Source organism: Sitophilus oryzae, unplaced genomic scaffold (genome assembly GCF_002938485.1).
Source record: "Sitophilus oryzae breed Bouriz unplaced genomic scaffold, Soryzae_2.0 scaffold_1801_pilon_pilon, whole genome shotgun sequence".
Classification (NCBI taxonomy): Eukaryota; Metazoa; Arthropoda; class Insecta; order Coleoptera; family Curculionidae; genus Sitophilus; species Sitophilus oryzae.
The window spans coordinates 86,676-99,196 of NW_022146504.1; the positions used below are offsets into that span (position 1 = coordinate 86,676).

Consider the following 12,521-nt stretch of genomic DNA (forward strand, 5'->3'; position numbering starts at 1 on the left):
CTACGATTGAAATAAAGACAATTTTGATTAAGGTTTATCGCACTTAAACCTTACAGTTTTTGAAATATATTTAATTTTGTCAAATTTTAGTAAAAATTTTAAGGCTTCGTTTCTCCAAGGGTATCAAAGATTTTAATACTAAATATTTAGTGATTTTTATTTATTGATCAGATATTGTGTTACAATAATAAACAAAATACTACATTATACAGAGCGTCTAAAAAATTATTCTAAATTATTTCTAGCTTTAGACGACAATAACTTGTTTAATTTAAATGGAACGCCCTGTATATTTTAGGAGAATCAGATGCACAATTTAATTATCTATCAAATTGTATTATACCACTTTTTACCTATCCCTTCAAGTTTTCGTAGAAAATGCATTTTATTATAATTTAGACCTCATTTATCAATATACCCATGGAATATTGACATTTTAGATTGTTTTTAAAGCAACAAATGTACAAAATATACAGGCTAGTACTATTATCGTTTTTAGCAAAATGATAACATTCCGAGGCCATTTATATGCAAAAAAAACTATTTAAATCTTTATAAAAGCGTATACCATTAATTAAATATACCACCATTATACCGTATGATCGAAAAAAAACGGCGTCCAGGTGGCTGGGAAATGACAATCGCTGACATTTCCCATATAATTTTACATATAAAATGACAGCGATCTTCATTTCATAGCCATCGCTGACGCCGTTTTTATTCGATCATACGGTATTTCCCCCCAAATACTAATTAATTAGATACTTAATTTTGTTTGTTAATAAATTATTCTAAATAAATGCGGAAAATGAACGTCTCTGTTGTTATAAATAAGCTTTTGCCAAGGTGTTTCTTTTTACCACACTGTGTAATACATATACCAAATTCAGTTTTTTAGCATTTGGAGCAATTATTATTAATCAACGCAAATAGTCAGTTAATGTAGTTTGGATACTGGAATCATATTAACTGGTCCTCTTTAACAAATATTTAAACAGTTTTTTTAATATTTTTTAACGAAATAAATGAACTATATCGACAATATTAGTATCTGTACTCTTTGGTACATCTTTAAAAATAATCTAAAATGTTAGTATTCCATGAGTATATTGATGAAAAAGTTCTAAATTACAAGAAAATGCATTTTCTACGGAAACTTGAAGAGATAGGTAAAAAATGCCATAATACAATTTGATAGACAATTAAATTACATACCTATGCTGCCAAAAGTTCATTTCGATATAAACTCCCGTTCTCCTTCGAGCTTCCGCAGCGCAACCGCAGCGTATGAGAGGCGCCACCCTGTATACAAGGGGCAGCTGTTGCTAACCGTTTCCTTTGTTCGGGAAACACGCGGCGGCGACTTCAACCGGCCGCGCCCGAGCGATTTTCTACCGCTACCAGCCGCTTCTATGTCGATGCGGCCTAAACGTCGCCGGCCAGCCAAGGCCAAAACCAGTCGTACAGCAACGCCGAGGCAACGCGCTACGCGATTTTTACACGCCAGTGACGCCATTACGCGTCCCTTTATCTCTCTACAAAATTAAACGGTTATTACAGCATTTAAAAACGTTAATACAACAATGTCTTCAGAGTTTATACCTCTCGAAAGCGAGAAAGTTATTGCTGAAATACGGAAACGACCTGTATTGTACGACAGCAATATGATTCATTACTGTAACAGAAGTCTGAGAAAAGAATTGTGGGCGGAGGTGTGCCAAGAGGTGGTGGAGGATTGGGACAAGCTGAGCAAGTCAGCCAAACGTTCAAAAAGTAAGATTTCTGAGTTTTTGTTTATTGTGTAGTTTTATTATAATTTTACTCTTACTCTTGGATCGGTATTTACATGTGTAGATGTAAGTTGCATAGGGATCTTATTAAGTCGGAGTGAGAGAAATGCGACGGTGTGCAGTTGCGGCGTTGCCACCTTTCTCCGGTACGCCTTCCTCTATGAAGATCACGATCACAAACCGCTTATTTTTAAAAGACTTTTATTTTCGAAAAGATAACTAGATAGAATCATTAGATACCTATGTTTCTAAACATCTGAAATGGAATTATAAGAATATCGGTAGGGTGTCCATTTTTTTACAACGAGAAAACGTCAATAATCGCGGTAATTTAAAAAAACTCAACTTTTAACACATAACACGCGATAACTCAAGAACCAAATTAGATATTAAACTTCTTTATTTTTATTTTCAAGTTCGAACCTTTTACAATATGTTTATATCAGAAAAATTCAATTGGCTTGTTTTTTTTCCATTCAAAATTAAAATAGAAACTTCGATTTACTTTCAGTGCATTGCAATTTTCAGCAATCGTGTAACTTTTTTATTTATAAAGATTTACACACATACTGTGTGCGAAGAAAATATAGCAGAAGTATTAAGAAAGTTTTTGGAGATCTCGATTTTTGAATTCGGAGTTCTAATTGCGCGACCACTGTCGGACACCAATTCAATTCCACTTGTTTCTACCAAAAGTGCAAGTGCTTCTAACTTGCACTTAAAAATTTACAAGCTATAGGGAAAAACGATTGGGCTAATAAATAAACAAATAAAGTATCACGAGACGTAATTAAAACGTGAAGCTGAACGCCATAAGGTAACATACTCTTCCCTAGAATTTTAAATACTGATATGGTACTGATTGGGTCGACCCATGGTACAAAGAATACAAGGTATGATCGATAGCGGCTCCAATTTCGTTCAGTTCGCGCATACCACCTGTGACGTCACTAGGAAAATAATGAATAAATAAAAAATAAAGAAAGTTGACAGGAGATCTGTATTTTTTGGGGTTATGGTTAAGAATTGTTTATTTTTAAGACTTTTTAGTTCGTTTAATTTAATAATTACAAAACCAGCAGTTCCAAAAATATATTTAAAAATAATTATCTATTAACATGGATTTGGACGATAATAATAGGTAAGAATACTAAATTTATTTCTATATTCGGTATAAAATTGTTTATTAGGTTTTTAGTTTGCGATGTTTATGGTAAATAATTTTCATGTTCATTGCCTCTGAATTCACATGAGGACAGAGATGAGGATATCTATGGAAAAGTAACCACAAGAGGAATTGTTACATCATTTAAAAAATGTTGGGAAGTTGAAGTTTCCCATCGAAAAGTAGAAAATGCCAATGCAGATGAATGTATTGTAATTGTGATAGAAGTAATTCCAAGGGTGAAGTCTATTATAATTAGTGACCTGTGCTTCTTTTTATATGTAGATGTTTCAGGTTTTGAGAATAAATCGGTTGAACGAAACCCAAAATTTAGAGGAAGTATTTGCATACCCAGAATTGACCATCAAGGATTATATAGCTCAAATTTCCTTTAATGGTAGGCAATTATTCAATGCAAATTAACTTTTTAAGTGACTGAAATATTAAATAGTTTACAATATGGTATATCACTAAAAATATATTACTTTTAGGTACAATTAGTGCCCGATACATTTCAAAAAGTAGAATATTATTTTATATTAAATGAGGTGTTGTACCAACAATCAATTTATATTAATACCGGAGATTAAAAAATAACAGAATAAATAGTTCTTTTTTTTATACTACAAAAATAAACTATAGAATACAACAGTATTTAAAAAATAAATAAAAAGTTATGTCCCGGCCGAGATTCGAACTCAGGTCTCTCGCTTCCTAGCCCGACTCCTTACGCACTGCTCCACAGTAACTTGCTTAGCGATAATTCAATGACGGTATATAAACAAAAAAACAGGTTTATAACAATATCTTGACGATTTGAACTGGCGCGCGGAGAGTGCTGACCATTAGCGCCAGTTATCACCTGTGACGTAGCGACCAACCTGCGCAATATCATACCTTGTATTCTTTGTACCATGGGTTCGACCGGTCGACCGCGACGAATTTGCTATAGGTATTCCCTTCCACATCTCTTAGAAATATGCACAGTTTCTCGGTTTATTTCATACGTTTGGCAACATTTTTACTGTTCTCTCATTGTTTAGTACATTATTAAGCTGGATTTATAAACTCGGGAGTTGAGGTTCAGTTGAGGTTCAGTTGCCGTTCAAAATGTTCAACACTATGAAATGAACGCGCGCATTTATAAAGTCAGTTGGTCGAGAAGTTGGCAGTTCGTTTTACGTTCAGCGGAGTTCAAAGATGGTCAATGTTTATGTCGGCAGTTGCGGGCAGTTGGCGACCGCTGGCGACGTTCGGCGACAGCCAATGAATAAGCGCCTGTCGATCCCGTGAAGCACAGTACGCCGATGCATTGGAAAATGACCCTTATTGTTGTTTCATTATTTCTGTTAATGTAATGTTTATATTTTGCGTAATCGTGGATTACTGTGTTTGAACTTTGACAAATACCAAAAGTATTTTTAAATCGAAAGAAAAACGTTCAAAATTTTCACAATTCCAAACCTAACCTACAATCGAAACTGACAGTTTATAAATGCAAAAATATTGAACCTCAACTGCCGCGAACATCCAACTGCAACTGAACCTCAACTGAACGCCAACTTCCGAGTTTATAAATCCAGCTTTAACGCATGGTACTCTTCTTACATACGGAAATCTCGACCCAAGACTAACTTTTGCCAACCCTTAGTATATTATATTTTGTAGTTTTAGTGTAATTGTGTTTATTTTCTAGATGTAGATGCAGATTGAAATAATCTACATATAAACACATCTAAAATAAATACATCTGAAATCTGCTTGATGCAGATTTGTTCGTGGTATTTTATGTGTACACCACACACGCTTAAATAATCCTTCTCACTTGTCACCTAACCAGAATATTGCATTTATACATCAATATCTTATTGTGTCCCCCATTCTTGTATTATAAATACAGTCTCAGGGCTTTGATAAAGGCCAGTATCTGGGACGGTTTTACATAGGTTAGTTCTCCATGTCCGATATCCGTCGTACCAAAGTTTATGGTTTACCAAACCAAACCAAACCAAACTGTTTTCATGACTCTTGCATAACAATTTAAAGGGAGCTATGCTGATTCGATACTGAAAAATAAAAATTTTATTAGACAAATATTTTTAATTTTTTTAAAGTTTCATGCATTAAATTATTTCAAATATTATTTAAACATTTTCTACGTAGACTGTGCCTCTGGTAAAAATCCGTGCAAGACCTGCAGGAGTCTTTTTTTATAAAAAGGGGCCTTCTGTGCCGGAAATACGGCGACCTGTAGGGCTTACTGTGCTTGTCCCCTTTCTAAGTCTGCACCTACTCTCCTATTCCTGTATCACAGCCTACAGTACCACTTTGTGCAGGTGCTTGATAGGATAGGGTCATAGTTCCTCCGGTACAGCCACACAAATAAAAAGTGTCGCTTGCGATCCAAAGCAAGTGACATATTATGCTGTCCGTTGTTTCAGGATCTTTATCGCAGAGTCTGCAGCAAAGACTTCCTTGATAGGGGTTGAGCTTCTTCAGGTAGCACTTGACAGCCATATGTCCTGTTAAGATACCTGTTATAACCTGCACTTAATTCCTGCTAAGCATTAGCAGTTCCTTTGTGGATTTAAAATTAGGTCCTTGAATAAAGGCCTTGCTGGGCCCGTGCCTCTGTCTGTATTTATCCAGTGGACATTCTGGTTTTCCCTGATCCATAATTTTACGGCCTTTTTTGTTGCCTTGGCTGCCGCTGTGTCCAGCACCCGGGATAATTTAAGTCTGCTCTTTTCTGCCTGAGCTCCCAGTTCACCCAGATATTCCCTGATCTCGTGCAGCAATAGTCTTGCAGCCAAACCAAAACCAAGACAGGACCCTGCAAGTACAAAGACATGGAGTTCTTATTAGATTACAAGAACAAGACGAAGATCACGGGAGTCTTTGTCTTGCATTGGTTAAAAAAAAGCTTCTATCTTTTCTCCTTAAATATAAAGTACTTACTACCCATCAATTTGGATTTCTAAGTAACAGTTGCACAAATGTTGCTATGTTCGACCTTTTTAATAATGTATATTCTAGCCTGAATAGCCATCACTCTACATCTACAATTTTCTGTCATTTCCCTAAGGCTTTCGACTGTTAAATCATAATATCTTAATTATCGCAAATACTACGGATTCAGGGAAGTGCCGCTAGAATAGCTTAAGTCATATCTTGGCAACAGAAGGCGGCTTGTGAGGATTGATACATCTTGATGTCTTCTTGTAAGCCTATAGAATGTGGTCCCTCAGGGTTCAGTACTTGGCCCTATTTTGTTTCTGTACTACGACATTGCAGTTCTAGACATTAGCGGTAAAATCTGCCTCTTTGCGGACGATACTAGTTTTACTTGGAGCGGCCCAGATGTTACGGCATTATATAATACTATATCCAGTGACTTACTTACACCATTAAATCTTGGTGCGATTCTAATCTCCTATGCCTCAACCTTTCCAAAAACTTAAGTTTTGTCATATAATAGTACTATACAACCTTTTCTACTTAATAACACCATTATTGACGTCGTGGACACGTTGTTGTAGACAACTCGTTAAAATGGGACTTGTACATCAAAGCTTTATCAAAGAAACTAAGCGCTGCCTGTTTTGCGCTAAGATCAGTTTCTAAGGAAGCAATCAGTTTCTTCTTTAACTCATCAACCTCTAGAATGGTCTATTATGCCCTTTTTGAGTCGCATCTTCGTTATGCCCTTTCATTCTGGGGTACTTGCTGCGCGACAAAATTTGATCGTATTTTCAAACTTCAAAAGAGAGCAGTTCGATATTTTTTGGGACTGAACATTAGAACTCACTGCCAGAATTTCTTTAAAAACTTCAAAATACTGACTCTTCCTTCCTTATTCATTTTTGAATCCGTTTGCTTAATCCGCAAGCACATATCTGCTATTCCCGAGAGGCCAACTCACAACTATCCACTTAGGAATGCGGAGCACGATCTTTATCTGCCAACCCCGAACTCAGAACTAGTTAAAGGTTCAATTCTGTACAATGCCAAAAAAATGTACAATCATCTGCCTTTGAATATCAAGTCACTTTCATTCTTTCCCGCATTTCGCAAAGCTCTGAAATCATACTTACCTACTGGAGAGTAACGACTTTTTTGTTGATGTTTAATCATGAACAATTTTGAATTTTAAAATTTTGATCATCTCACACACTGGTTAAAGGTCTAGTATTTAATAGTTTTTAATATTTTATAACTCTTACATGATTATATCCATTTACAATTTCCCTTTTGTAAAATTTTATTGATTGTCTGCAATTCGTTTTTTTTTTGTCATCACACCAAGCAAGCTTTTCCTAGAACTTTTTCAGCACATTATATTTCCTTCCATTCATAATAAATTTTCTTTTTCAGTGGAAGGCGTTCAACAAAAATGGAAAAATTTGAAAGACAGCTATCGACGAGAAATTAAGAAGCAGAAACTGAGCAAAGAGGGCATAATTAAGAAGAAACGCAAATACCTTTACTCCGATCAGTTAAATTTTATGTTGCCTTTTATTAATAATAAAACCGTCAGTCAAACACCCTCAGACGATGGCAAAACCGAAGACACAGAGGAACATAAAATTGAATTAACCGAACATTCAGTTGGAGCATCTAATGAAGAATACAACGTATCAGGAACAGAGTTTAACAACTATGTCGATGTAAAAGAAGAAAATAATTTTGACGATGTCATGCCTCAAGTTTTTATCGATCAAGGAGCCGACGATATTGACGAAGATAAATTCTTTCTGCTGTCGTTGTTGCCGTCTTTTAGGAAACTGACGCCCCAGCAAAAAATGCAAATCAAAATGGAATTCTTACAATCTCTGAACAAAACTATGTTTCCTCACAGTTAATTTACTTAAATTTTACAAAAAAAAACTTTAAAAATATACTCATCTAATTTGTATATATTTTAGTAATATAACTTAAAGATAATTAGTTTTTCTTCATGTGTTTTATTGTAATTCTCTGAATGAATGTATAGGCACTTACACTCTGTTTTACTCAAGGAACATTTCGACAGACGATGACAGAAAAAGAGCAGATGACGTTCATACCAATCCATTTATTCGTTTATAGGTTTGGTGTATTTCAGTTGATTTCAAAAAATTCCGACCGCAACGCTGTATAGGTACGGCAGAAATCAGAAATTTTTGCTATGTATCTCACTCCGTCCCGGTGACCATGTTGATCACATTGAAATAATAGACAGTTAAAGCAAGGCACAATGCGTATACGTATCTCTCGACACGTAACGCAGAAACCTACGTTACGTCTGCCGTTGCGTTGTCGTGTAAACAAGAGTTAAAGCAAGTATTTTGACGTACGTAACGCAAATGATACATTTGCAATTCTCAATTATTTGGTGAAACAATTTATTTAATTTTAAAACTGAAAATGGATATTTATTATTCCATTGATTCCACATTAAATTTATAAAAGTTCGAAAAATAAAGATAATTATAAATGGAAATTATTACAGAAAGTAGTCCTTACAACTTAAAATGCTCTTAGTAATAAAAAATATTGGAAAACAGACACAGTTTTATGATTATTTATTAGATTCCATCTTTTAGAATACTCATGTGGATTTTGGCTAAGATCTAGCATTTAATTAAATAGATTACGAAATGAGTTTATTATGATGCTTAATATTTTCATACTAATTTATTGTAATAAAATATGCCCAGTTCTGTTACACTGACCCCAAAATTTATGAAATAACTTAATTACTAGCCAGTTGTGGAAACAAGTTGTTTGTGAATTTGTACGTTCGGCATCATTCGGGTGAAAATCGAAACTCCTTCGGCTCGATACGTTTGCGTTTTGTACGTATGTAAAGGTACGTAACGATACGTATCACGTATCCGTAAACGCAAGTGAATTTCTCACTGCACAAGCGTACATGTCAAACGATACGTTTACGTCTACGTCTTTGGCCGTGCTTTAACTGTCTAATTGTGTCTAATGTTGAAATCGTGACTTTGTCATAACCATAGATAAGACTTATAATATTAAATAGATAGGCAACTTATAATACATTTCAATTTTACTATACAAGGGCGCCTCTGGTAGTCGGAGGAAGAAATACTAAGGGAAGAGAGGGGTGCGGGGAAGGGGGGTTGTTTTAGTTAATTTAAAATAAATTTTTAGTCATACATGTAAGAACACTTTGTGTGCTTTTAATTAGGTAGAATATATTATAAACGATAAATCAACTTAATTAAAAGCATACAAAGTGTTCTTATATGTCGGATATTAATTAAAAAAATATTAAAAAGACTAGTAATAGTATACAGGGTCCGGCAATAGTGCGTCGGGCATCTGTAGCTCCTAGAATAAAAAACTTGAGAATTTTGTTTAAGTGCAAATCTAAAGTATGTACCAGGATGTATCTCAGGAAAATATGTTAACTTCCATAGGGTGGCTCAAAAAAGTGTGAGCGGACCTGGATGATTTTTTTTAATGGAACACCCTATATATTATTGCATTTTTGGCTTCCTTTCAGATCACTTTACATAATACTAAGATATGAATGAATATATTTCTATTAGTTTTAGAGATATTAAAAAATAAATCAAAAATATATATTTTTCAGCCCTTTTTAAAAAAATTATTAAAAATACAGGAATTGTTCTGAAATCAAAACTATATTAGGTATTTACTTTAGATGGTCTGTTCTTACTTTACTATAAATATGGTAATCGTAAATCATACAGGATGTTCAATATTCTACGCCAGACTTTCTAAAATATAAAATATTTTTTCTTTGTTTTTTTTTAAATGGAACACCCTGTATATTATTTTTTTATTAGATCGAGAGTTAATAAATGAACATTTTTTGTATTTAGAGTATTTCAAAATTTTTAACGGTTTCGCAGATACACGCAGTATTATTTCATATGGCGCTTTCAATGGTAAAATACGAGAGAAAAATCATTGGGTGGCTTTAATAAAAATTTATTGTGGAAAATGCCATATGAAATATAAACCGCAAATATCTGCGAAACCGTTAAAAATTTTGAAATACTCTAAATACAAAAATGTTCATTTTTAATTCTCCGTCTATTGAAAAAAATATTATACAGGGTGTTCTATTTAAAAAAAAGAAGAAAAATTATTTTATATTTTAGAAAGTTTGGCGTTGAATTTTGAACATCCTGTATGATTTACGATTTTCATTATTTATAGTAAAGTAAGTACAGACCATCTAAAGTAAATACCTAAAATAGTTTTGATTTCAGAACAGTTCTTGTATTTTTAATAATTTTTTTAAGAAGGGCTGAAAAATATATATTTTTTTATTTATTTTTTAATATCTCTGAAACTATCGAAATTTATTTATTCATATCTTAGGGTTATGTAAAGTGATCTAAAAGAAAGCCAAAAATGCAATAATATACAGAGTGTTCCATTAAAAAAAATCATCCAGGTCCACTCACACTTTTTAGAGCCACCCTATAGAAGTTAAAATATTTTCCTGAAATACATCCTGGTACATACTTTAGGTTTGCACTTAAACAAAATTCTCAAGTTTTTTATTCTAGGAGCTACAGATGCCGGACGCACTATTGCCGGACCCTGTATATTAAGTTGTTACACTTATAATTTAATCTTTGGCGGTTTTCAACAAATAGCAGGCAGTTTTACATAATTTTCCTCCCTTTGAAGTGAATTGGAAACGGCTATATAATTTTGGTGTAGGCAAGATTCCCAGTTTGTTTCCGTTTGAGACCTGAAATAATAAAAACAAATTAAATTAGATTTAACCAAACCAAACCAAACCATCTGCTGATCATGCTATAACGCAACGCGCATCCTTAATTCCTTACATGCACCGTAAAAAATTAAATAACTGCTCAGCAAGTAGAATTTATTAGCAGTACTAATTTAAAAAATCTATAACTGTAAGTAGATATATTTAATTTACTTACCATTGTATCCTTCGGAAACCCGGTGTACAACAATTAAACTCCATGCTCCATGATAAAAAATAACTAACAGTCTATACAAAACACAAACTGTCTCACCATTTTTAAAAAACATTGTCTAAAACAAAATACTGCCAAAAAATCTGAAGAAATTACAATAATTCGACAAATCAAAACGAAATCAAACCGTAAAATCACAACAAAAGCGTGTCTGAGTGTCTCGTGTCAGTTAAAAAACGAATTTTATTATTGTCAGATATTGACATTTGCATTGTTGATATTGACAGTTTTAATACTTTGCGCCTCTGCATCTTGGAGGATTTCAAAAATGAACTAACTGCTGAGCGCGGGTGCGCTTATATACAGGGTGGTCCGAACTGTATTCCGGAAACTTCGGCAGCGTATTTTGCAGAATGTATGTCCTAAAATGCTTAGTTTTGGAGATATAGGGTGTAGAAGTTTCATTTTTATTTCGATTTTTTCTAAATAATTTATGAAGTAACGTCAATATTTGGATGAAAATTGGTGTCTGGGAGTTTTTTGACATGGGAAATTTGATTTTGATGTCAATATGACTCCTCCTTATAGAGAGCGCCACTTACAATTTTTTTTACTAGTTTAAAGAGTAATATCTTTTTGTCCGTATCTGTATAAATCTACGGAGTAAAAAAAATATACATTTTCGACGTTTTTTACGTAAAAAAGGTATCTTGGAAAAAATCACTACGAGTAACGGATCTCGACATATTTGGAATGGAAAATATCAATATCTATCATCGACAAAAATTAAACATGTTGACTAAGTAGTTATTAGACTGAAATCATAAATTTGAAATGTTCTTGTGCCAAAAGTTTAACAGAAATTGTTTTATCATCATTTTTTCGCAGAAAAAATTATGAGTAATTTAAAAAATAAAAACTTCCTAAATTTATTATTTCTCAGTCAAAACCAAACCAAACCAAACCAAACCAAATAATTATCTACTAAACGTGTGTTTATTTTTTGTCAATAATGACATGTATTGAATATTTCAGTCTAAATATCTTGAGAACGGTTGCCCGTAACGATATTTACTAAGAGACTCTGTTTACGTAAAAAATCACGGAAATATATAATTTTTCCTCAGTAGTTTTATACAAGTACGGACGAAAATGTATTACTCTTCAAAACAGTTAAAACACATGTAGGTGGTGCCCCCTACAAATAGGAGCCATATTGACATTAAAATCAAATTTAGCATGTTAAAAAACTACCAGACACCAATTTTCATCCAAATATTGACGTTACTTTATAAATTATTTGAAAAAAATGGAAATAAAAATGGAACTTCTAGACCCTGTATATCCGAAACTAAGCATTTTAGGACATACATTTATGCGAACTTGTTCACTTATTTTTATCTGCAGAATATTCTGCCGAAGTTTCCGGAATACAGTTCGGACCACCCTGTATATTAATATAATATACTATGAGAGAAAAAAAAAACTTTATCCTCTTATAGTCAATAGTTAGTTGTACTTACTCAATAACATTTTTTATACCTATATGATCTTCTTCGCATTCGCATAAAATTTAACCAAACCTTCCCATTTAAGAGCTTATGAAAAGGAACCCTTCAGGTGAGC

At 33.4% G+C, this 12,521-nt stretch overlaps 1 protein-coding gene across 1 annotated transcript; it reads left to right on the plus strand.

Moving 5' to 3' along the window:
- Positions 1-1,439: 1,439 nt before the first annotated feature.
- Positions 1,440-7,909, plus strand: LOC115882954. Its single transcript, XM_030901223.1, has 2 exons — positions 1,440-1,773; positions 7,330-7,909. Exons 1-2 carry the CDS (start codon positions 1,584-1,586, stop codon positions 7,815-7,817), a joined length of 678 nt encoding a protein of 225 aa, XP_030757083.1. The 5' UTR covers positions 1,440-1,583; the 3' UTR covers positions 7,818-7,909.
- The last annotated feature ends 4,612 nt before the right edge of the window (positions 7,910-12,521 follow it).

What these genes read in the sequence shown, in the direction of transcription:
- LOC115882954 (XM_030901223.1), top strand. Translation starts at nt 1,584, where the DNA reads ATGTCTTCAGAGTTTATACCTCTCGAAAGCGAGAAAGTTATTGCTGAA. An exon ending in GTCAGCCAAACGTTCAAAAA is followed by an intron (nt 1,774 to 7,329) that starts GTAAGATTTCTG and finishes TTTCTTTTTCAG; the next exon opens with TGGAAGGCGTTCAACAAAAA.